The sequence below is a fragment of the Salvelinus alpinus genome, chromosome 6, assembly GCF_045679555.1.
Source record: "Salvelinus alpinus chromosome 6, SLU_Salpinus.1, whole genome shotgun sequence".
NCBI classification, from domain to species: Eukaryota; Metazoa; Chordata; class Actinopteri; order Salmoniformes; family Salmonidae; genus Salvelinus; species Salvelinus alpinus.
In genome coordinates, this window is record NC_092091.1 from 12,050,997 (window position 1) to 12,077,011 (window position 26,015).

The 26,015-nt window shown below is 43.4% G+C and overlaps 3 protein-coding genes and 1 pseudogene across 5 annotated transcripts in view; 1 reads left to right on the forward strand and 3 right to left on the reverse strand.

Annotated features, from left to right (window-relative positions):
• LOC139578152 (DENN domain-containing protein 5B-like) overlaps positions 1-3,193 on the reverse strand; it is a 40,243-nt gene extending 37,050 nt beyond the window's left edge. Inside the window, exon 1 of the mRNA XM_071405405.1 lies at positions 2,757-3,193. Within this exon, the coding sequence (XP_071261506.1) occupies positions 2,757-2,868 (112 nt within the window). The 5' untranslated portion in view covers positions 2,869-3,193. The remainder of the gene's footprint in view (positions 1-2,756) is intronic.
• A 7,829-nt stretch (positions 3,194-11,022) lies between these two features.
• On the forward strand, positions 11,023-14,332 carry LOC139577523 (zona pellucida sperm-binding protein 3-like). The gene is made up of 7 exons (XM_071404566.1): positions 11,023-11,525; positions 11,744-11,862; positions 11,984-12,087; positions 12,373-12,550; positions 13,121-13,360; positions 13,504-13,595; positions 13,894-14,332. Exons 1-7 carry the CDS (start codon positions 11,064-11,066, stop codon positions 13,941-13,943), a joined length of 1,245 nt encoding a protein of 414 aa, XP_071260667.1. The 5' UTR covers positions 11,023-11,063; the 3' UTR covers positions 13,944-14,332.
• A 670-nt stretch (positions 14,333-15,002) lies between these two features.
• LOC139577974 (transmembrane emp24 domain-containing protein 6-like) lies at positions 15,003-15,973 on the reverse strand (annotated as a pseudogene).
• Positions 15,974-18,231: 2,258 nt separating this feature from the next.
• On the reverse strand, positions 18,232-24,114 carry LOC139578154 (palmitoyltransferase ZDHHC7-like). Of its 3 annotated transcripts, none has more exons than XM_071405407.1 (8): positions 23,994-24,114; positions 23,237-23,337; positions 22,719-23,024; positions 22,269-22,393; positions 21,885-21,981; positions 21,356-21,437; positions 20,707-20,837; positions 18,232-20,071 (listed from the first exon to the last, which is right to left on the reverse strand). In XM_071405407.1, exons 3-8 carry the CDS (start codon positions 23,016-23,018, stop codon positions 19,892-19,894), a joined length of 915 nt encoding a protein of 304 aa, XP_071261508.1. In that variant the 5' UTR covers positions 23,019-23,024; positions 23,237-23,337; positions 23,994-24,114; the 3' UTR covers positions 18,232-19,891. The 3 variants fall into 3 exon arrangements, with proteins under 3 accessions (XP_071261508.1, XP_071261509.1, XP_071261510.1); XM_071405408.1 differs by having other exon boundaries at positions 23,233-23,337; XM_071405409.1 differs by having other exon boundaries at positions 19,914-20,071; positions 20,699-20,837.
• Between the last annotated feature and the right edge of the window lie 1,901 nt (positions 24,115-26,015).

Genomic DNA, 26,015 nt, shown 5'->3' on the forward strand with positions numbered 1-26,015 from the left:
TGCGAGCAAGGAGGCCTACAAACCAGTTACACCAGCTTTCATTAGGAATGGGCCAAAATTCACCCAACTTATTGTGGGAAGCGTGTGGAAGGCTACCCAAAACGTTTGACCCAAGTTAAACAATTTAAAGGCAAGGCTACCAAATACTAATTGAGTGTCTGTAAACTTCTGACCCACTGGGAATGTGATGAAAGAAATAAAAGCTGAAATGAATCACTAATACTATTCTGACATTTCATATTCTTAAAATAAAGTGGTGATCCTAACTGACCTAAGACAGGGAATTTTTACTAGGATTAAAATGTCAGGAATTGTGAAAAACTGAGTTTAAATGTATTTGGCTAAGGTGTATGTAAACCTCCGACTTCAACTGTACATACATACATAGATAAACAATCTCATATTTGGAATGATAAAGGAGGATTCAAGAAAGCTACACCGTGAAGACGATTTTCTAAAAGCAGTGGGTGACTGATTACCTAACGATCAACTGCTGGGGGAGAACAAATGGTGGCGATTCAACATTTAAAAGAAAAAGAAGATTTAACAGAAAAATATGACTGCCGATATTCTGGTCAGAGCCGATAGGAAGGCCACCCACTGCTTTAGAGATTCATCTTCGCCGTCTTTTCTCTTAAAGATAATATCATGAAAGAGTCTAGCCATATAGCTCTGGAAGTGACCACTTCCCCCCTCAGGTTTCAGGCACAACCGCAGCAGCACTGTGGTTGACTGTCATGGTCACCATGGCAATCTGACTCCCTCCACCACTGCATCCAGGAGACCTGACCAGAAGTCCGACAACCACAAAGGAGTTGGCTACAGAAGAAACAGACTGGCAGCTACTCAGGGCGGTGTTCACTACTCAGGGCGGTGACGATACCAGTATCGCAATACTTTTTCCATGGCAAAAATTAAAACAAAGCAGACTAAACTATTTGGTCCTTTAAAAACCTGCTGTATGTAAAATAGTGTAGTGTAGCATGGAAAATTAATCAATGTGACATAATGGTAATGATGTTAACAACATCAGGGCTGTTTCCCTAAAGAAGTTAAATCCGCTTTGTGTTTTGTCTCCTTGCCACGATACTAACGAGTAACGCCATACTGGCATCGTCCCAGCCTTAATGGGTATACCAGTTCCCTACAGGCACGAAACAGAAGAATCTGAAAAGGAGTAAAATGAACTTGTACTATCTGAACTTGTGAGGTCTAAGGTGATGGATTGGCGCCTCTGCCCCAGCCCATCTCCTCCCCTGATGATTCCAGTCTCACAGACCACCATCCACCTCCCAGCCCCTCCCCTGATGATTCCAGCCTCACAGACCACCATCCAGTCATCTCCTCCCCTGATGATTCCAGCCTCACAGACCACCATCCACCTCCCAGTCATCTCCTCCCCTGATGATTCCAGTCTCACAGACCAACATCCGCCTCCCTGTCCCATCCTGTTATCTCCTCCCCTGATGATTCCAGTCTCACAGACCAACATCCGCCTCCCTGTCCTATCCTGTTATCTCCTCCCCTGATGATTCCAGTCTCACAGACCACCATCCACCTCCCAGTCATCTCCTCCCCTGATGATTACAGTCTCACAGACCAACATCCGCCTCCCTGTCCCATCCTGTTATCTCCTCCCCTGATGATGATTCCTCCCTGTCATCTCCTCCCCTGATGATTCCTCCCTGTCTCATCCTGTTAATCTCCTCCCCTGATGATTCCTCCCCTGATGATTCCTCCCCGTCTCATCCTGTGGTGCACTTGAGTGCTACTAGCCTGGGTCATGTTCATTGATTATGGCACAAAATGTTTGTTTTTTTTATGTTGAGCAACAGGAGAAAACAAAATTGGGGATAGTACAAGTTAATCTCACTTCTTTTCAAATAGTTTTCTTCAGTTACCAGGTAGAACAGAAAACCAGCAGGCTCTGGACCTCCTAGGCCAACTTCAGTCCTGACTGGTGTCACTTTCACCCCAGCTAATAGACCCTACTCCAATAATCTAATGATCTTCAGTTTAAAATGCAATTAGTTCAAATATTTAAAAAGCCATCTTTGCTAGGGATGGGGAAGCTGACACCAGTCCAGAATACCCTGGCCTACATGGTTGGTATCAGCCGTTCTCCTCTAATAACTACACAACCCCATCCCCCAGGCAGTGATGTGGGTAGTGTTCAGCAGACTTTATAATGACAATAAAAACACAAATGATGCTGTAATCATGGATATATATAGGCCAGGGATGGAAGCTCCAGTTCTCACGGGCATGGCCCCAGTAAACACACCCCGACTCCAATAATCAACTAATCATGATCTTCAGTGTATAATTCTCAGCTGTGTTTGTTAGGAATGGAGAGCATGACAATACTCCGGACCCGAGGACTGGAGTTACCCATCAGTCAAAACTGCATTGTGTTAAATATGAATTGATTGAGAAGGCAATTTTAAGGGATTTCTAGATCTGCTCAGCTGTGACTGTCACGACAATAAACACTCCCAGCTGACCGTCACGGTCTCAGCTGTTTTCCTGACGTCTCACCGAACCTGGATGGATAGGCACCATTGCACTTCTCACCTGACTGGGCTCGATAAAATAAAATAAAAACCTCGGACGGTCGCCCAGTCACTTTGATAAATCAATTGATTGAAGACCTCTTGGTGATTTCACCTTCAATTGCGTTGGCAAATTCGGGAGTTAACGTTATTTTTTAAATGATTAGTCTATATTATAATAGGCTATCGAAAAACAATATTTACCAGCTAATTCTTCGGGTTCTAGACCAGTCTCCGTATCCAATCCACACACCACGAAGTACTGAGCGAAGCGGCACGAAGCCGAGCCTGTGGCAGAGGTAACCCCGCTCATCATCGGTTTAGATGTGGTAGGCTACTCCGTCCGTCTCTATTCCACGCTCTGGATCTCCATAGTGTAGCCTACGCAGGTCAAGTGAGAACAAACGTTAGAATCTTATTCACGTTTCAAACGAACTCCTCGTATTATATTTGGGATGAAATGTGCTCTTCTGTTCTCCGTCCACGGTCGGCAGCCTAGTGTCAGCCCGTTTTTGAATGTGTTGTCGAGGCAGAGGCAGCCTATTTTTGGGAGAATTTCAATTGCCTTCTCCTTGCATCCTCTCTCCACGCCTCCTTCTCAAAACCCATTGGACGAGAAAGCCAGAGGTTCCTCCCCTCTGACCTTCTCCTCCAATGAGTTTTGAGAAGGAGAGAGGATACGAGGACACTATTGAGATTTTCCCAAAGTGTGATAAGGGGAGGAGGGGAGAGAAAGGAAGGGAAGAGATGGAGGGGAAGAGAGGGAGTGGGGAAGAGAGGGAGGGATGGAGAGAGAGGGGGAGGGGAAGAGAGAGAGGGGGGGAAGAGCGAGAGAGGGAGGAGGGGGGAAGAGCGAGAGAGGGAGGAGGGGTGGAAGAGAGGGAGGGGGAAGAGAGAGCGAGGGAGTGGGGAAGAGACAGAGAGGGGGGGAAGAGAGAGGGAGGGGGGGGAGAGAGGGAGGGGGGGGGAGAGAGGGGGGAGAGAGGGAGGGAGGGGGGGGAGAGAGGGAGGGGGGGGGGGAGAGAGATGGAGGAGGGGCGAAGAGAGAGAGGGAGAGAGGGGGGAAGAGACAGAGAGAGGGGGGGAGGGAGAGAGAGCAAGAGAGGGGGTAGAGAGAGGGAGGGGGGAGAGGAAAGAGAGGGAGGGGGAAGACAGAGAGAGAGAGAGAGAGAGAGAGAGACCCCAAAAGGCCTGTGGTGTTGATGGTATCCTCAATGAAATGATCAAATATACAGACAACAAATTCCAATTGGCTATACTAAAACTCTTTAACATCATTCTTAGCTCTGGCATGTTCCCCAATATTTGGAACCAAGGACTGATCACCCCAATCCACAAAAGTGGAGACAAATTTGACCCCAATAACTACCGTGGGATATATGTCAACAGCAACCTTGGGAAAGTCCTCTGCATTATCATTAACAGCAGACTCATACATTTCCTCAGTGAAAAAAATGTACTGAGCAAATGTCAAATTGGCTTTTTTCCAAATGATTGTATGACAGACCATGTATTTTCCCCCCTCACACCCTAATTGACAAACAAACAAACAAACAAACCAAAACAAAGGCAAAGTCTTCTCATGCTTTGTTGATTTCAAAAAAGCCTTCGACTCAATTTGGCATGAGGGTCTGCTATACAAATTGATGGAAAGTGGTGTTGGGGGAAAAACATACGATATTATAAAATCCATGTACGCAAACAACAAGTGTGCGGTTAAAATAGGCAAAAAAACACACACATTTATTCCCACAGGGCTGTGGGGTGAGACAGGGATGTAGCTTAAGCCCCACCCTCTTCAACATATATATCAACGAATTGGCGAGGACACTAGAAAAGTCCGCAGCACCCGGGCCTCACCCGACTAGAATCTGAAGTCAAATGTCTACTGTTTGCTGATGATCTGGTGCTTCTGTCACCAACCAAGGAGGGCCTACTACAGCAGCATCTAGATCTTCTGCACAGATTCTGCCAGACCTGGGCCCTGACAGTAAATCTCAGTAAGACCAAAATAATGGTGTTCCAAAAAAGGTCTAGTCGCCTGGGCCACAAATACAAATTCCACCTAGACACCGTTGCCCTTGAGCACACAAAAAAACGATACATACCTTGGTCTAAACATCACAGGTAACTTCCACAAAGCTGTGAACGATCTGAGAGACAAGGCAAGAAGGGCATTTTATGCCATCAAAAGGAACATACAATTCGACCAATTAGGATCTGGCCAAAAATACTTGAATCAGTTATAGAACACATTGCCCTTTATGGTTGTGAGGTCTGAGGTCCGCTCACCAACTAAGAATTCATAAAATGGGACAAAGACCAAATTAAGACTCTGCATGCAGAATTCTGCAAAAATATCCTCTGTGTACAATGTAAACTCAGCAAAAAAAGAAACGTCCACTTTTCACAGAACTTCACAGATCTTCATTGTAAAGGGTTTAAACACTGTTTCTCATGGTTGTTCAATGAACCATAAATCATTTATGAACATGCACCTGTGGAACGGTCGTTAAGACACTAACAGCTTACAGACGGTAGGCAATTAAGATCGCAGTTATGAAAACTTAGGACACTAAAGAGGCCTTTCTACTGACTCTGAAAAACACCAAAAGAAAGATGCCTAGGGTCCTTGCTCATCTATGTGAACGTGCCTTAGGCATGCTGCAAGGAGGCATGAGGACTGCAGATGTGGCCAGGGCAATAAATTGCAATGTCCGTACTGTGAGACGCCTAAGACAGTGCTACAGGGAGACAGGACAGACAGATGATCGTCCTCGCAGCGGCAGACCACATGTAACAACACCTGCACAGGATCGGTACATCCGAACATCACACCTGCGGGACAGGTACAGAATGGCAACAACAACTGCCCGAGTTACACCAGGAATGCACAATCTCTCCATCAGTGCTCAGACTGTCCACAATAGGCTGAGAGAGGCTGGACTGAGGGCTTGTAGGCCTGTTGTAAGGCAGGTCCTCACCAGACATCAACGGCAACAACGCCGCCTATGGGCACAAACCCACCGTCGCTGGACCAGACAGGACTGCCAAAAAGTGCTCATCACTGACGAGTCGCTGTTTTGTCTCACCAGGGGTGATGTTCGGATTCGCATTTATCGTCGAAGGAATGAGCATTACACTGAGGTCTGTACTCTGGAGTGGGATCAATTTGGAGGTGGAGGGTCCGTCATGGTCTGGGGCAGTGTGTCACAGCATCATCGGAGCTTGTTGTCATTGCAGGCAATCTCAACGCTGTAGTTTGTCTCAGTTGTTGAATCTAGTTATGGTCATACAAATATTTACACATGTTAATTTGCTGAAAATAAACGCAGTTGAAAGTGAGAGTGTCACGCGGAATGACGCTGGAGAGACGAAGCAGGTACGGGGAGTAAACATTTAATAAATGACATATAACGAGACAGGCCCAGCGTCAGCAAACAGAAACTAAGACAAGAAACAATCAATGCAGCAGCCTAACATACGAAGCATCGGGGAGTACTGGCGTTCCAGTTGTAATGGTGGCAGCGGCTCTGGGTTGCCATCGATGGAACTGGGGATGCCTAGCCAGCTTGTCGGGCTTCCACGCCCTAGCTGGTTCGAGAGGTTTCCTTGCCCCGGTTGGCTCGGAGGGTGCCCATCCCATGTCGGGCCTCAGCCGGATCGTCAGCTTTTGTGCGCCCAACCGGTCCAGGAGTGTTTTGTTTGTTTTGTTTGTGACATCGGGGTGGATTCCACCGCCGATGGAACCGGGGGTACCTCAGCCAGCCCGTCGGGCTTTCACGCCCTGGCTAGCTCGAGAGGTTTCGTTGCCTCGGTTGGCTCGGCAGGTTTCCATCCCACGTCACGCTCCGCTGGATCTTCGGGCTTCCTTAGCGGGATCGACAGGCATCTTGCCTCAGCCGGATCGTCAGGATCCCATGCCTCGGCCGGCTCGCCAGGCTCTCACGCTGCTGCCGGTTCGTCGGGTTTTCACGCCCCAACCGGCTTGCCCAGCGCCCATGTCTCGGCCGGTTCGCCCAGGTGGGACGCCGTTTGGCGTCCCAAGAGGGAGGGGTACTGTCACGTCTGCTCCCGCTCTTCCCTTCCCCTGGTGCTTGAGGGCACCAGATTACCGTGCATCACACACTCCTGCCATCCATCACGCACACCTGCCTTCCCTCGTCACTCGCATCAGCGTTATTGGACTCACCTGGACTCACTTATCACATGTTAATTTCCTCCCCTATATTTGTCAGTTACCCAGCTCTGTTCCCTGCTGCTGCATTGATTGTTTCTTGTCTTAGTTTCTGTTTGCTGACGCTGGGCCTGTCTCGTTATATGTCTGTCATTTATTAAATGTTTACTCCCCGTACCTGCTTCGTCTCTCCAGCGTCATTCCTCGTGACAGAGAGGACATTTCTTTTTTTGCTGAATTTAGAACACCAAATAATGCATGCAGAGCAGAATTAGGCTGATACCCGCTAATTATCAAAATCCAGAAAAGAGCGGTTAAATTCTACAACCACCTACAAGGAAGCGGTTCCCAAACTTCCATAACAAAGCCATCACCTACAGAGAGATTAATCTGGAGAAGAGTCCTCTAAGCAAGCTGGTCCTGGGGATCTGTTCACAAACACACCCCACAGAGCCCCAGGACAGAAACCCAATTAGACCCAACCAAATCATGAGAAAAAAAAATGATAATTACTTGACACATTGGAAAGAATTAACAAAAAACAGAGCAAACTAGAATGCTATTTGGCCCTAAACCGAGAGTACACAGTGGCAGAATACCTGACCACTGTGACTGACCCAAATTTACAGAAAGCTTTGACTATGTACAGACTCAGTGAGCATAGCCTTGCTATTGAGAAAGGCCACCGTTGGCAGACCTGGCTCTCCAGAGAAGACAGGCTATGTGCACACTGCCCACAAAATGAGGTGGAAACTGAGCTTCACTTCCTAACCTCCTGTCCAATGTATGACCATATCAGAGACACATATTTCCCTCAGATTACACAGATTCAATTCAATTCAATTCAATTTTATTTTATATAGCCCTTCGTACATCAGCTAATATCTCGAAGTGCTGTACAGACACCCAGCCTAAAACCCCAAACAGCTAGTAATGCAGGTGTAGAAGCACAGATCCACAAAGAATTTGAAAACAAACCCGATTTTGTTAAACTCCCATATCTACTGGGTGAAATATCACAGTGTACCATCACATCAGCAAGATTTGTGACCTGTTGCCACAAGAAAAGGTCAGCCAGAAACCATATTTATGCTTATTTATTTTCCCTTTTGTACTTTAACCAGAGAGAGAGAGAGAGGGGGGAGAGAGAGGGAGAGGGAGGGAGAGAGAAGGAGGGAGGGAGGGGGGGGGGTGCTCTGAGTACAATGTGTAAAACAGCGTATTCCAGTTACCTCCAATATACAGCAAATTTGCACAGACATTGAGTGGGACAACATTCCATAGGCAACAATCAACAGCCTGATCAACTCTATGCAAAGGAGATGTGTCGCACTGCATGAGGCAAATGATGGTCACACCAGATACTGACTGGTTTTCTGATCCACACCCCTTCCTTTTTTTTAAGGTCTCTGTGACCAACAGATATATATTCGTATTCCCAGTTGTGAAATCCATAGATTAGGGCCTAATGCGTTTATATCAACTGGTTGATTTCATTATATGAACTGAAGTACTTGGGTGTACGAGATTTGACTTCAGAAGAGTTACAGCGTTTGTTGAGTGGTGGTGTCCTTCCTCCCAGGCCGTTGGCATGGTGCAAGGTTAGATAGGGTTAAAGTAGTGGTATAAAGTGATGGGTTTTAATGAATATAGGGTTAGTTGGTATTGTACTTCAAATATGTGTATTTAAATTGTATTTATTTAAAAATGTTCATGGTTCCCCTTTCTCATTTTGCATCACAAAGTGTAATGTATCTACAGTCGTGGCCAAAAGTTTTGAGAATGACACAAATGTGAATTTTCACAAAGTCTGCTGCCTCAGTTTGTATGATGGCAATTTGCATATACTCCAGAATGTTATGAAGAGTGATCAGATGAATTGCAATTAATTGCATTTCGGCCCTGCCACAAAAGGACCAGCTGACATCATGTCAGTGATTCTCTCGTTAACACAGGTGTGAGTGTTGACGAGGACAAGGCTGGAGAACACTCTGTCATGCTTATTGAGTTCGAATAACAGACTGGAAGCTTCAAAATGAGGGTGGTGCTTGGAATCATTGTTCTTCCTCTGTCAACCATGGTTACCTGCAAGGAAACACGTGCCGTCATCATTGCTTTGCACAAAATGGGCTTCACAGGCAAGGATATTGCTGCCAGTAAGATTGCACCTAAAATCAACCATTTATCAGATCATCAAGAACTTCAAGGAGAGCGGTTCAATTGCTGTGAAGAAGGCTTCAGGGCGCCCAAGAAAGTCCAGTAAGCGCCAGGACTGTCTCCTAAAGTTGATTCAGCTACGGGATCGGGGCACCACCAGTACAGGAATGGCAGCAGGCAGGTGTGAGTGCATCTGCACGCATAATGAGGCGAAGACTTTTGGAGGATGGCCTGGTGTCAAGAAGGGCAGCAAAGAAGCCACTTCTCTCCTGGTGAAACATCAGGGACAGACTGATATTCTGAAAAAGGTACAGGGATTGGACTGCTGAGGACTGGGGTAAAGTAATGTTCTCTGATGAATCCCCTTTCCGATTGTTTGGGGCATTCGGAAAAAAGCGTGTCCGGAGAAGACAAGGTGAGCACCATCAGTCCTGTGTCATGCCAACAGTAAAGTATCCTGACACCATTCATGTGTGGGGTTGCTTCTCAGCCAAGGGAGTGGGCTCACTCACAACTTTGCCTAAGAACACAGCCATGACTAAAGAATGGTACCAACACATCCTCCGAGAGCAACTTCTCCCAACCATCCAGGAACAGTTTGGTGACGAACAATGCCTTTTCCAGCATTATGGAGCACCTTGCCATAAGGCAAAAGTGATAACTAAGTGGCTCGGGGAACAAAACATTAATATTTTGGGTCCATGACCAGGAAACTCCGCATACCTTAATCCTATTGAGAACTTGTGGTCAATCCTCAAGAGGCGGTGGGACAAGCAAAAACACACAAATTCTGACAAACTCCAAGCATTGATTATGCAAGAATGGGCTGCCATCAGTCAGGATGTGGCCCAGAAGTTAATTGACAGCATGCCAGGGCGGATTGCAGAGGTCTTGAAAAAGAAGGGTCAACACTGCAAATATTGACTCTTTGCATCCACTTAATGTAATTGTCAATAAAAGCCTTTGACACTTATGAAATGCTTGTAATTATATTTCAGTATTCCATAGTAACATCTGACAAAAATATCTAAAGACACTGAAGCAGCAAACTTTGTGAAAATTTATATTTGTGTCATTCTCCAAACTTTTGGCCACGACTGTATACTATAGTTCAGTTGGGGGTGGTAATGAAACATATTGGATGTCAACCGCCGTTAAACAGAAGAAGAAGTGATTCCAAGTCGGAAACTCTAGTATCTTTCTAGAACTCTGACTTTCTGACCTAAAGATCACTGACGTCATGATTTGACCACATTTGTTTTTAGTTCCCAGTTGTCTTGAAAGCATGAATTGTCTTCCAAAACACACACTAATGGTCCGTCCCTTCACTTATTCAACCCGTCCGACAGTAGTTGACATAAGTTGTACTTTTGACAGACAAAAACAGAAAATGATGTAGCCTAGGTAAGATGGTCACACCCACATCGATCAGGCCCCACCTCACCACACCTACCAAACGGGCGCAAATGTACCTCAAAAGATGTTCAAGAACGGTGTGCACCGTTTTGGGAAAAAGTGTCTTTCAGTGCTGTCACGCAACTTAGCAACAAACTGAGTCTTTCAGTACAAACTGTCACTCAACATAGCAAATGTTGAGGTAAACTGAACACACCCCATTGAGTCAATCGCCATTTTGAAGTAGTGATTTTCTTCTTCACGATTGGTTGATCCCTCCTGATGATCAGCCAATGAAGTTGAAGTCCCCACCCAGTTGACTACATTAAAATGGTGGAAGCCCTCAATGGCGCTGGCCATGCTGACATGGCCTTTAGGCCACAAGAGGCCTCTATCATTCTCTATGGCAAGGGTGGTTAATTCCAGTCCTTGAGGGCCTGATTGGTGTCACAGTTTTGCCCCAGCTCCAGCTAACACATCTCCAATAATCACCTAATCATCATCTTCAGTTTAGAATGCAATTTGATTAATCAGCTGTGTTTGCTAGGGATGGAGAAAAAGTGTGACACCAATCAGGCCCCCGAGGACTGGAGTTTCCCACCCCTGCTCTATGGGAAGGATGCGTTTCTTAAGGATTCTACAGGGCCTTTTAATGAGCACAGTCTTGAGGTTGATTAGACTAATTAATGAAGGGGCGGGCTCACGTTCAACCAGATGACTTAAAACAGTTCTTCCTAGACACCAAGGAGATGTTGTGAATTCAGCATTTGGTATTTGCAGCCATGGGATCAAAGCAGGTGCTAATTAAGCTTTTGGCAGTGGTTGCTGCGTTTGTATGTTTCTGGGATGCTGTGTTGTCAACTCCTTGGGCTCATGCAGCTCTGAAGCCCAGGGCTTTCCAAAAGTCTGCAGTGCTGCAACCCAGGAAGCAGGATTCAGTGTTCCAGTCAAAACAAGTCTTTGAAACCCCGCTGACCTGGACCTTTCCTCATAATCCAGTGCTGGAGGCCAAGCCTGAAGTGAAGAATTTTGAGCTGAAGCAACCTGTCCCTGCCAACACGGTGCAGGTCAAATGCGGGGAGAATCTGGTCCAGGTGGAGGTCAAGCAGGATCTGTTTGGTATCGGCCAACTCATCCAGCCGGCTGATCTCACCCTGGGGGGCTGTGCTGCAGCTGGGGAGGATGTCAAAGCCCAAAGGCTGATCTTCGAGTCGGAGCTGCAGGGATGTGGCAGCACACTGAAGGTAGCCTTTGTTCAAATCTTAATGTCCAGTTCAAATATTTTCAATCTAAGGACTGGTTTCCTGGACGCCTAGTCTTGGACTTTATTCTTTTACATTAAGTGTTTCATTTGGTCCACACGTTTACAAAGCATGTGACAAATAAAACATGATTTGAAGTGAAATGGGGAGTCATTTAAAGCAACTGCTTTAAACACTTGTTTTTTGTTACCACTTCTCAGATGCTAGAGGATGCCTTCATCTATACCTTCCACCTGCTCTACAAACCAAGCCATATTGGTGACACCCCTGTTGTAAGGACCACTGAGGCTGTTGTAGGCATTGAGTGCCACTACAAGAGGTGAGAATTCTCCAAACGGATGACTTGTGGTGCATGGACATTGATTTATCAGAAGTAGGCCGACTTCACTCAGGACTTGAGTTAATTTTGCAGTGACTAATGTCCATTTCTCCCATTGCAGGAAACTCAATGTGAGCAGCAATGCCTTGAAGCCTACCTGGACCCTCTTTGCAGACTCTAAATTAGTTGAGGCGCAACTCTACTTTTCTCTCAAGCTCATGACTGGTGGGTAGTTCCATGTCTGTTAATTATTATTAGTGTCTGTATGGTTGCACCCTCAACCAACACCTAGCAACCTCACGAAGAGGTTTGGTTCTCTTGGTGTAATGGCTAAGGTGTTGGGTTGACACTTGCTGGTCCCGGTGAAGGCTACACACATCTCGCAGCCCTGAAATGACTGACATGAGGTTATGTAACATTGTAATGTAAGCTCTATATTTTTTTGTTCCTAGGTGACCTGGTGTCTTTGTCAAGACGCTATTAAATTTCACTTATTTTTGTTGCTTTTAGACGACTGGCAGATTGAGAGGCCCTCCAGTCAGTACTTCCTAGGTGACCTGATTCGCATGGAAGCCTCTGTCCTGGAGTACCACCATATGCCTCTGCGGGTCTTTGTTGAAAGCTGTGTTGCCACTCTGGTGCCTGACATTAACTCAAAGCCCAGATACTCCTTCATTGAGAATGACGGGTGAGTCGGCGAGGGCACTGTTCAAAGGTGGCGCGTACCAGGTTTGGGATCCATTTCAATTCAGGAATTAAACTTACACTGTACTTTTGTTCTTGTCTTACTAGCACTGATTTAGCTGAGAAGCTATATTGAGGTTTCTGCTTGGGGACTGTCACTTTAGCTACGTTAGTGTAATGCACTGGATAGGACTGATTCCTAAATATAAACTGAAATTCCACATTTCTCAAAGTATTGAAGAGAATTGTCCTCAGTTCACTGAAAATAATTGACCCCCTCCCCCCAATCCTGGTGTGCACACCCAACAAACTATGACTATGTACAACCAGTTTCATACAGCTTACTGGAAAAGGCCATCAACAGATTCCTGATAACAGATGAGCCTAATTCTGGACAAATACCTTTAATTGAGGTTCTCCATTGACTATAATATTTTGTCCAGGACTAGAAGTAATCTTTATCTGGTGAAATGGTTCATAGAAGTTGCAAATGTTACTATTAAAGGAGCAACTGGAAGGTGTGCACTGCACATCCTCCTTGTGAAATGTCCTCCAATTGTTTCTGGTTCTTCAGGTGTCTAGTTGATGCTGTGTTGATGGGCTCTAGTTCCCAGTTCCTGCCTCGCTCACAGGACCACAAGCTTCAGATCCAGCTGGAGACCTTCATATTCAAACAGCAGTATGCTGGCCCTGGAAGGAACAGCAAAATTAGCCAGGAAACAATGGACATGATCTATTTAACCTGCCACCTGAAGGCCACTGCAGCTTCCTCCCCAACTTATGCTGAGGGCAAGGCCTGTTCCTTTGTCAATGGGTAAATGTATAGTGTGACTTTTCTGTGATGGGTGTGTTCATTTTTGCAATGGAAGCAGACATTTCTTACTGGACTGGCAGGATTGTACTTGTCTTTGTAGTTTCAGGTCTACTGAATACTGTTAAAGCTTTTTCTTCTCCCAGGTGGAGGTCTGCAGACGGGGATGACCAGGTGTGTGGTTGCTGTGACACCACCTGTACCATGAGAAGGGCCAGAGCTATTTCCATGGACGCTGGTATGATTTGAGTTTTCAAATTCACTGGCTCAACACAAATGATCTGGCAACCTGAGTGCTGCTGTGCTCAGATCATGAGAACTTCTATCCTTGTGCCCTTGAAGGCTATTAACCCCACCTTGCTCTCCCCGTCCAGTGGCGCTGCATTGCGGCTTGACCCTGTGCGCCTAACTGACATGTGCAATCGTCATTCAATTGGATGTTTGTGCGTCTTGAGGGACTTTGTTTTGCGCATTCTTAAACCTTGGCAATACATTTAATGTTTATGATAATTCCGGTCCTCTACTTCTCTCCCCAGATGTGCAGTGGGAAGCTGACGCTGTCCTTGGCCCCATATCCATCCAGTAGTTTCTTGTGTTGACGTGATCTACCTGAATCATGACAGTAAATAGGCTATAGAGAAATAAACAACTTAATGGTTATATGCTTCTCTTGGTTTGTCAGTATAGTGGACTACTATTTTTGGTCTCTGTAGTATCATTATAGACCAAGTTCACATTGGGTTTCTTGGATGCTTAACTGGGGTTTGGTTAAATTGACAGCAACTTTCCTGTTGCAGAAAAGTGACACTTAAGAGTTAGTTTAAAAGGTAGGGTTGTCTATGCTCTTGACATTTGCATGCTTTTGTAAGGAACCTTGTTTAAATGCCCATGTGACTACAAATACTTTGTCTCTGCTTGTGTGGGAAGACACTGTCCTGCCACTAGTGATTCAATAAACCAAGTGGTCTCCACTCATTGCTGTTCTGGTACTTTAATCTCATCAGTACTATACCTGTAACTTGACATGGCTGCATTTTCTAAACAGTAAGAACGGACACTAAAACATGTCATTTCTAAAACGCCTCTAATCAGTTAAACCATCCTGAGGTTTAAAAAAAAGTGGCAGAACTAATTACACTTGCATGAGGAGAGAATTATCTTCACTTCTCCTCGTGCATAGTTCTGCCACTTAACTTTTATTTAACTAGGCAAGTCAGTTAAGAACAAATTCTTATTTTCAATGATTGTCTAGGAACTGTGGTTTAACTGCCTTGTTCAGAGGCAGAACGACAGATTTGTACCTTGTCAGTTCGGGGATTTGAACTTGCAACCTTTCAGTTACTAGTCCAAACATTCCAACCACTAGGCTACGCTGCTGTCCCAATGACATATATGACCTTGTCACTCTCCTAGAGAAGGTTAGTCCTCCTTTCCCCCAATACTAATGTGTTGACCACTCAGAACACAGAAATAAAGACTCAAATCTACACCAAATATATGCACTGTAATGACAATTTTGTCAAATGTGAGACTTTAATACATTCCAACATTGATATAAGGCGTGTAGATCCCATTAACATTCACAGAAGGGTCGGGATCAATTCCATTTGAATTCAGTCAATTCAGAATGGAATGCAATGTCAGTTCACTTGTTGACTGAAATGGAATTCATCCCAACCAGGGAGCATGAGGGCTCTGCATAGTTAAAGAGAATCCAGGGTGTCAGCAGTGAGTTCTCTGGTGCCTCAGTAGTGGGCTTGGTGTTAAAGACCATCTTGAGGAAGAAGAGATGCAGGTAGCCCGCCATGATCATATCCTGTCCGCAGACCAACAGGTGAAGTATTTGGAGTTGGAGAGGTAGTAGACAGCGCTTCTCCTCATACTGCTAAAGTTCTAATGTTGAAACGTGGAAGACGTAGCCCTCCACACGATGTCTCCTAAAAGTAGTTTGGAGAGTAACGTTAACTTTATTTCATATTTCCATGAACACTTATTTACATTACTATATTATATATATATATTAATATTATATTACATTGCTGTATATTACTTTATCTCACAGACAGATATTTTTACTTGTTTGGGCATGTTTACTTTTTTGGTAACATAGGCTACCACCATTTTCACACTTTATCGAAGGTTTCGTTACGTGCATTCAATTCAATGATTGCGGTCAATAAAATGAGTCTGAGACAGACATGCAGTCAATCCCAAATAAACCCATTATCTCTATGGTGGACCGAGTGTTATTCAGGTCTTTCTGGGTTTCCGCCATTTTCTTCTCCTTCTGTTGGCGTTCTGAACCCTCGTAGTGCAACTCAATGTTGAGAAAGACCTACATGCTGCCAAATGGGTTGTGGAAGTTGTTGAAGCACATTTGATAGAAACCTAAAATAAATAAATGACATGTTCCCACAACATTTCAAAGGGGAAATGCATTTGTCATGCACTTTGTGCATGTGCGTGCACCTGCATTCAAAGGAGGAACAATATACCCATCTTCCCAGCTATGAAGTTGATTTGACCCGTAGCTTCGTCAATTTTGGACACCAACAAGCCTTTAGGAGAGGACACATAAGCACACAGACCTTGTTCACCATCATATGGGACAACCATGTGCCGCAAATCATATTTTAACTGCTCTGTAGACTACCTCCTTAAACTACAATGGACTAAGCCCTGTTAACAGATCCCCCCCCCCTGAATATTATATATATATTGTCCTTTTAAGGGTCAATATCACTAAAAGTGTTATTTTTTGGCCTTCAAGATAAATCACTGGATCAAATTTCAGAAGGATCCTTATGTGTGTATGCCTTCATGATAATAGAAGCATAATGACAGACTTCAAAGTAAATTTTATACATTTTAGACTATATTATTTCAGTGGAAGGAGGCAATTTTTCAATGTCCCAAGTGCTGCTCAAACAACTTCAACGAGAATAATTAGTAATACAATTATACATTTAAAATATATTTCCAAATTTTCTTCATTCAATTTGATCTTATGTATAGTCTTATGTTAACTGCTGCACTTTTTATAAGAATATTGACTATTTTCTGTACATCCTCAAAGTTGTTGTCCACCCTGTTATATTGTGGTAACTGGCACTTTATTTTTTATTTTTTTATTAACAAATATCAACAAAAAAAAGAGGAATAGTCACATGCAAACAAGCATACAAACTATTTACATTGCCAGGAATCCTAAACAAACAAATCATATTCATTAATAATACAACAAGTTTTAATTGCCTTTTTGTTTTTCATTTTAGTTAAAGTGGTGCCATATTGTTTAAACTCATTTATAAAGTGAAAAAAGTTAGGTTTTGAATTAGACCATTTGCATTTGTGAATATGAAATTGACCTAGTATAATTAGCAGTTGAATTAAATATACTACATCTTTTATCTATGTCAGAATTTCTGAAATAAATCATCATATCAAAACCATTAAATTGTACAACCGGTCCTATTTTTTTTGTAACAAAACTCTGTATGTCAATCCAAAACATTCTACTATAAATACAGGAGAAAAACAAATGCAAAATGGTCTACTTCTCCATTCCACAGAAATCAGTTATATTCAATATTCAGCTTGAATCTTTCCAAAACATGTTTCACAGGATAAATTCTATGTAACATTTTAAATGAAACTTCCTTTACTTTGTTACTGATAGAATATTTGTTAGCAATTTTCCATGCTTTCCCCCATAACTATAGTATGTTAACAAGAAATTTGTGGAGTGGTTGAAAAACGAGTTTTAATGACTCCAGCATAAGCGTATGTAAACTTCAACTGTACACACACACACACACACTGTTATTGTACTACTAAACTGTGGAATAACATCTTACCATAATAGCATCTTACCAAGAAGCACTCCAGTCCGGAGGCACGCAGCACGACGGCAAAGTCACACTGGTCCACTCCCCAGAACAAGTCCTGGTCCGCTGGTAGGTCAGGATGGGGGGTCCGCCAAGGGATCACCCAAACCCAATAGAGCCAGGAGCACTACTACAGATGCCCCACATAACATGGGTGGTCTTCTTGAAATGAGGAGTTTTTATAGCAATGAGGAGCTGCAGTTAGCCACTGTCTGCCAGTGTGGATATGTTGATATGGCCCGTGGGATAAGACGTTATTCACTACAACTTGTACATTTGCTTTACTATAGGTCCGGGGTGAAGTTTACCCTGGGTACAGATCTAGGATCAGGATCTAGGACCTAATCTTAACCATTAGTGGGGGAAATGCAAAACTGGCCACGGTCAGCATCTAAGGGCAACTTCACCCTACTACCTATGATGGGCAGAGTTCAGAAATGGGAAAATCCAGGTCCTTTCACATATGGTGTGAAGACACCCGGTCCTAATTCCATCTCGAGGCCTTCTCCTCAGCCCTGACCCTTATATGTTAGCAGATTTGAATAATTGTTTTAGTTATTTTTTATTTGACCTTTATTTAACTAGGCAAGTCAGTTAAGAACAAATTATTATTTTCAATGATGGCTTAGGAACAGTGGGTTAACTGCCTTGTTCAGGGGCAGAACAACAGATTTTTTACCTTGTCAGCTCGGGGATTCAATCTTGCAACCTTTCATTTACTAGTCCAACGCTCTAACCACCTGCCGCCCCAGGTAGCCTAGTCTGGATAGGTATCAGCAGTGTAGAGGTGAAGGTTCCACCATATTGCTTCTACCTTACAGATCTGCAAACATTAAAAGGGTTACAGCCAAGGGGAAGGGAGGGAATTGGGACCAGTGCTTCACATACAGCTTGCTGTGCACATCAAGTCATCCACCAGTTCCAAGAGCTGCATAGTGGGCTCCCACTCTTATCATCTAGTCAGTAATATGGACAAATAGATCTGGATTTTAGGAGGTAGAAATGAAGTTGATTTAATGGGAGCACAGTAAATGTAGCTGCGAAAAAACTGAAATGTTTCAAAACAGAAGTACATAACATCTCCATACAGAACATAAAAAATAAAAAAAAATCAGTCCTAATACATTCCTTTATCCAGTCCATCACGTCTTCAAAACATTTTCATGTTAAATAAAAAAAGATACAATTATAATGGTTAATCAGACTTGCTCAGAATCATACACCTTACAATCAACGTGACAGGAAAGTCCCCTGTATACATAGGGGAGTGTACTGTAGTGGAATACTTGTGAGGAAGTCAGTGTGGCCACGGGTGTTCTTCACGATGCTACAACGTGGTAGCTACAGGAAAAAAACAGCAGAGAAGTTTAGCCTTGAGCTTCAACGCTGTTAGTTGTGGAAATTGGACTGATATTGTGGTTTCCTTTGTGCATCGCTAAGTGTACCTTTAAATCAGAGCACAGTTAAATTATCATAGCATACTTCCCATTAAAATAACCATGACCAAGGGTTCAATGCTAACTTTTGGCTAATGAAACAAGTTCCTTGTCCACGTCACAGCAAATTTGTCAGACACATTACTAAAAGTTGTTGCGGAATCCAAACTGCTGATTCTAGTATTTCTCTCATTTTCCTGGCAACCATTAATTATTCATATTTCATACTCCTCCATCCCCACCTCATCTAACTCCTACAAGCGGTAAACATGTATTTTTAAGGTATAAAAAAAATGCAATACAGAGAATGTAAACCGACATTTAGGCAAAAACAACATGATTCTCAAGCAATATATCCAGCAATATATTCATAAATTGTTTTTTTTGTTTTTTTAAATGAATGGATAATATATAGTGGTTAACACCAATTCTAGTACATAATTTTTCCAGAGGTACAGCTAGCTACTGTCAAGTAGGGACACTTAAGCCTAATTTTATACATAGGATGCAAGAATTACAATTAGTAATGCAAAATGGCAGTCCTGCTAGTTGCGTAGACAAAATACGCAGACGTGTGCACTCCAGCAATTTGTAAGTCGACACAAGTACGCGACATTGCCATTTTGAGTAGCTAATTGGGTTCTTGCATTGTGCATGTACTGTAGGTAAGGTATAAATCAGGCTTTACTCACTCACCCCCCCCCCCCCCCCCAGAGTGACAGGAAGAGAAGAACACAACAGCGAGTGTCTTTAAAAATAAGTCAATAAATAAACAGATGAAGTGAATCCTCCTACCTGTAGGCTTTCCTGTAACTGTGCAATATGTCGTGTTTCAGTCTGTCTGTTTAATAAGGACTACAGCGCACCTTCATTTGATCTTTCAACAGGTTTCGATGGGTCTCTCAATAGTCTGAGTCCTGATCCATGTCACCCATACAGACGTGACGTTCAGAAGCACCATTGTCCATGTTGTTGGATAGAACTTGAGTCTTCCTTGTAGCTGGGTTGTGTTCATTAGGGCACACGATGGAAAACATTTTGCAACAGAAAACAAAAATTTGCGTTTCTTATTGGACCTTCTCTGTTTGAGTCCGTTTTCTTCCGTTTGGTGCCTGAAATGAACAAGACCCTGGTGTCAAAGCCAGCTCCTGAGTCAGGTTCTACAGATTGTCTCAGACAGTACAGTAGGAAACTGCTGATAAGGTGAGAGGTCAGACAGAGAACTCGGGGCCAGCTTTCCGGGAGCGTGTGGCAAGTAGCCGGCGCAGTCGGAGCCCGGCAAACGGGTTGATCCACAGCAGTGACGGCTTGCCCCCAAACACGCTCCTCATACCCTCCCAGCGAACCTGCCTCTCCCACGTGGGCTTCTCGTTCTTCAGACGCTCAATCTCCTGTGGTAAAAACACACACAGAGGGGGTAAACATCAACACCAGGTGCGAATTCAATAAAAAAGAACGAATGAGTTCAAATAACCACAATGGTAAATTAGCCTCCGTCATTGGTCACTAGTCTCATCAATGTCACCACAACTAGGTTTCTTCTTCCTTACATTATCAACATGTTTTCTGAAGGAGGCTGATGTCTCATATGTAAATAAGCCCTATTTCCCTCACTGGGACTTCACTACCATGGCCACGTGCTTGTTCAGAGGCGCAGGACATTTAGAAACAAATCCCAATCATGCAGAATAGAGAATCTTATCCATTCTACATTGTTGATAGAAGTAGTCGACGTTGAATGGCGTTCTGTAATGCCTTTGCCCTACTGAATGTCTATCTATTATTTTTCTATCTATGTAGTTTGGCTCCTCGCCGTCTTGTTGCAGATGGATTGGACCTGAGAATGTAATGTATAGCATGGAAACAATTCTTAAACATTTAATGTACATTGTATATCTAAGGTTGTGGGTTCAATTCCCGCAGGAATCAAACTGAAAATGTAGCCACTCCCTGCGCAGAAAGTTGCTTAGGATTACAACAGTGTCTGTCTGGTAAATGGCATATAGTGTTATATTAACCTCCTCACCGTCTCGTCGTTGCAGATGGAGTGGACCTGAGTGCCAAACATGACAGCGGTGAAGGTGAGGAAGAGGAGGCCCTCCAGGCAGAGGAAGATCATCAGCATCACCGTCACCGGGGGGGAAAAGTCACTGCACTCTGGAGGGGCAGAAACACCATTCAGGATAATCACATTAACACTGACCTCAATGTAGTTGTATTTGCAGCTGCAATCCTTAATTTGAAATTATAATAATTTATTTGAAAAATCAACAAAATGACAGTTCCGCCAATTGGATTGCTATAAAGGTGAGGGATGGGGCTGGAGAAATGTAACCCCTCTCAAATTCATAGACAGAGCTTTAGAAACGAATAATGATAGTCCACAAGATTAAAATGATAGTTTTGAAGCTGTATATTTTTGTTAACAAAGACTTTGTTAACACACAATTCAGTAAAAAAAAAATCCAGATTGTGCCTTTACAACAGGGCACATTAGAGTCAATGTAGGTGTTCTTAAACAGGGCACATTAGAGTCAATGTAGGTGTTCTTAAACAGGGCACATTAGAGTCAATGTAGGTGTTTTTAAACAGGGCACCCTACAGTGAAAGTAGTTATATTTAACAGGGAACAGGATATTTAGAAAACTCATCTGCAATCATATAATGATACTCACCACTCCACTGGACCTTGACGCAGGTTACAAACTGGTACCCACTCAGGGCGAGAGCATGGGTGGAGATCATCGCTATATACATCTGCAAAGAGAGAGGGAACTATTACCCAATCCTGGTATTGATGGTAAAACATTCATAGTAATTCATTGTGCATTGACAATGCACACAGGCATAAAGCTACAACAAAAGCACATTGACGGGCAGTGTACACAATCACAACCTATCCTAATAATACATCATCATACTTCTCCTATCTGGCCAGAGCTAGAAGCACAGCAGCACCAATGTGGTTTACAGGCCTTTATGATAAGGCACCACAATTAAAGACGAAACACTAATCATTCTGTCAAACGCATTGCTTCCATGCAAAACTACACAACAGTACAAAATAGGGATGTCAGCGATGCAACATTAAAAAAAAGTCTGATTAATTGACGTTGATTAATTGGACCGATGTACTACAGATGCATTTCAGTATTTCCATTGTGCACATGACCTTCAACAAGGTGGAACTGAGACGGAACTCACAGTGAAGAGGACAAAGAAGCGCTGGTTGTTCTCTCCGACACAGTTGTTCACCCAGGGACAGTGGTGATCCATCTTACGGATGCAGCGCTTACAAATACTACAGGGGAGGGAAACGACACCATGGTCGTGTTCATTAGGTACCAAACGGGGAGGGGAGGGGGGGGGGGGGGGCTGAAACCGGGAGGGACTACCTGGACTTCTGCAATAAGAAACGTTCCTTTTTGTTTTCCATTTCAAAAGTTTGCCTAATGAACAGGACCCAAAAGATACAGTAGGCCTAAATAGGGGGTTTTGCCTAGCCAAGTGACTCAGCCAGGAAAACCCTTTCGATACTATTAAGCATAACAATAATACATAAAAGCAACAGAAGTGTCCCCTCCTCACCTGCAGTGGTGGGCTCTCTCAGGTTTGATGCTGTAGCATTTGGAACACTTATAGATGACCTCTCCTGGTTTCAGATTCAGGCTCTCCATGTATTTCTTCGTGGCGTTTCCTTTGGGCACAGCTCCCTGTAAACAAGACACACGGTTGGACACAGTCAGAATGACATGTTTGGACAGACTCATTCAAAACTTAAAGGAAACTACTAGTAAGTCAGCTCTTTCACTGCTAATAGGACAACACATTGTTCCTATTCTGTGCCCAGGAGCATCAGACTGCCCTCAGACTTACCCTTCGTCATTCTGACTGCTTCTTTTACTTCTTGTATGCTCTGTCTTGCACTCCGTTCAAAGTCACTCCCTTTTCCAAGTCACCCAACATTACAATGCATCTTCACTCCTTTGTTACGTTTTGTCCTAATGAGCACGACCCTGCAGCGGTTGGTTCACTCACCGGGTCGGTGAGCATGGTGCGTAGGTGCGAGGTGAGAGCCAGCACGGCCAGGCAGTTGAAGACCACGCCGTTGACCACAGCGTACCAGAAGCTCTTGGAAGGCAGCAGCATGACAAAGGTGACCACAAAGTCAGCGTAGAGCACCAGGAACCAGGTGATGAAGGCACAGACCATGCCACAGCCGTCCTGGATGAACCACACCTGCTCCACCTCCCCTGCTGCGGAACCCACTGCAACCTCCTCTCCGTCCAGCAGGGGGTGGTGTTGTTCTACATCTCGCAGCCGGTGACCTGAAGACATGCTGCCCTGTAGGAAAAGAAAGAATATGAAAGCACGGAAAAGACTGAAAGGAAAAGACAGTGTCTGCTAATATAAAGTGGCTTTGGTCAAATTGTGGACATGGGCACAATGAATGGGTAAATAGCCTATGTTTCTAGCCTAACCAAAAAGAATGTGTCGGAACAACCACTGTTGTTTCTCTAGCATTGACCAATTAGGCGTATTGTGTACTCACTCACTTTTTGCTAGCGTCCTTTATAATGTCATTGTTGTGTCCAATCTTCAGAACTACTGATGAGAGCATCCAGGGCCCGACTTATCAGGCCACATAATAGCCTGGCTATAACAGGAGAGAGGGTGGCTGTTAAGTGGCAGTTCAACAATCCAAATTCATAAAACAGAGGTCGACATATTATCCTCCTCATCCAGCAACAATGTCGTGTGCACAGCAGAAGGAACACTATTTGAACCTCACTTTAGTTTTAAACATAACACGTTCGTGTGGCTCAGTTGGTAGAGCATGGCGCTTGCAACGCCAGGGTTGTGGGTTCGACTTCCACGGGGTACCAGTACGAACATGTATGCATTCGCTTTGGATAAGAGTCTGCTAAATTATTATATATTTTTTTATTTAACTTATGCAGCTTGCAAGCGACATAGTTAATTAGCTAGCTAGCGTCAGCACATAGCAACATGGTAGCTAGCTATTAGCATTGTTAGCCCTCAGTGGTGGTTGACGTTATTAATAGGCTGTGCACCAGAAAAGTACATGCAACCATTGACATCTAACAGCAGTAAGCTGGCTATTGTTGTAAATATTACTCTCTCTTTAGGCTGAGAAACGTTAGCTAGCAGTGTTAGCACTACTGGCCAGCTACACTAGCTACAGCCAATGACTGGAACGTAAATGAAGGCTACAGCTACAACTGTCTAGTAAGCAGATACAGGCATTAGCTAGCATTATTAACGTTACATATTAGATAACTTCATTATTACCTTCTTTATAGTTTCCCTGCTAAGGTGGTGGAATAAGGCTTCAATTTCATTCATGACAGCCCATTCAAGGCAAGTAAGCTAACGTTAGCTAGCTACACAACAATGTTTGGGAAGGTGCATTTCCGGTGTGGTTTAATTTTTTGAGAACTGTCAAATGTTTTTATTATCATATTTTTTCAAAATGATTTGGCTACTTATTTAGTTCAAATAATCATAAGTTATTGTAGAACATGCAAAACGGACCTTTTTTTAATGACAAAAAAATATGTAAATAGCATTCTCAGTACCTGTGAAAACTCAGCAAGGTGCAGTATGAAACCATGAATAAAGAGCACTTTACATTTTGGAGGATCATTCCTGTAAGAATGTGAGAATGCATAAAGCAGTAACACATTTTGAAACAGGCCCTGAAATAGCTCTAACATACATTCACATAATTTAATTACAACGTCTGGGACTTTAATTTAATGATTCCTTTCTTATGTAAAACATTGTTCTAAAAACATTAGGTGATAATATCACGAGGAAAATTCAGTTTCAGGCCAATACCTTGACTTATTTTACAGACAATATACCCCTTATCTCTAAATTTGATCTAGTATTATTTTGTGGGTCGAAAAACATGGATTATGTTACAATATTGCTCCTCTACACAGCTACCATAGATGGTGTTATTTCCTTCAGTGCACTCTCAAGTAAAGTAAGTAGCCTTGCACGAGCTGGAGCGGCTCACAGGAGGCTATCTCCTGTTTCTGTAGCACCCCTTGGACAGAACACAGAACGCTTGTCTTTCGCAGGCCCTTACCCCCAGTCTACCTCTTTAATGCTAAGTGTCAAGCAGAAACGCAAAAATCCTATTTTTACAGTCTGGCATGACTCGGCCAGGAATCAACCTCCCGATCTTGCAACCTCAGAGCATATACGCAGAAGGCCACTGATTTGCTAACTAATGTGCTTGTACGTGTACTCCCAAGCTAGTAAATGTACACCCAAACTGATGTGCTAACTATGTTTTAAAAATCCGACCTTCGTTCAAATACCATTTGACATAATTTCAAATACTTTAGCTGGGCTTGATTGAACTTGCCTAGCGCAATGGAGTCGATAGAATAGTGGCAAAAGTGCAAACCCTGCCCATCTGGGACACAAGGCAGGCTAAAGCGAACGCTAAAAGTATATCAATGGGGAATAAACTTTTTTTACAGTAGGAACTTCATTTCATCCACATTTTCTGGAATGGCAAAATTCCCGTTTGTGTTTTTATTTTATTTTTCATTCCAGAATAAAAAATAAAAAAATAATTCACAACATAATGGCATGTGGTGACCACACTGTTCTGTGTCAATTGATCAACTATGCTGACTGACTAAAATCACAGTCTCTGTCATATGTCTCTATCTGAATGTCACAGAATAAGATTTAAAGTACACAACGTTCTTCACCCCCTTTCTCCTGCTCTCTCTTTTCCGTAGACCAAGTTCCAGGGTTAGGGAGTAATGGATTACATTTTGAAAGTAACCTACCCAACCCAGCCAAGTTCCAGGGTTAGGGAGTAATGGATTACATTTTTAAAGTAACCTACCCAACCCAGCCAAGTTCCAGGGTTAGGGAGTAATGGATTACATTTTGAAAGTAACCTACCCAACCCAGCCAAGTTCCAGTTAAACTGGCAACATTTTTGTTATTACAGATGTTCTTATGTAAGAAATATGGACTCTTTTTTTTAAAGCTATATTAATAATCAATCAAAGCAGATTAAGTAAATGCAAGCTGTCTCCAAGAGCTGATTGTAAAAAATAAAACATGAAACACTGTGTTAAAGGTCCCAAACAGTCATTCTGATTCCCATGTAAAAGCCTTTTGAGTGACTAAAACATCACCCATAATATTTTTCACCGATAAAATGTTCATAATTTGAGAAATAATAATTCTTCTCATGTCAAACTGCCAGGAAGTCTGAAAACACAGTTTGCACTGTGATGCAGTGTCTTAGACCACTGCGCCACTCGGGAGGCGCCATCA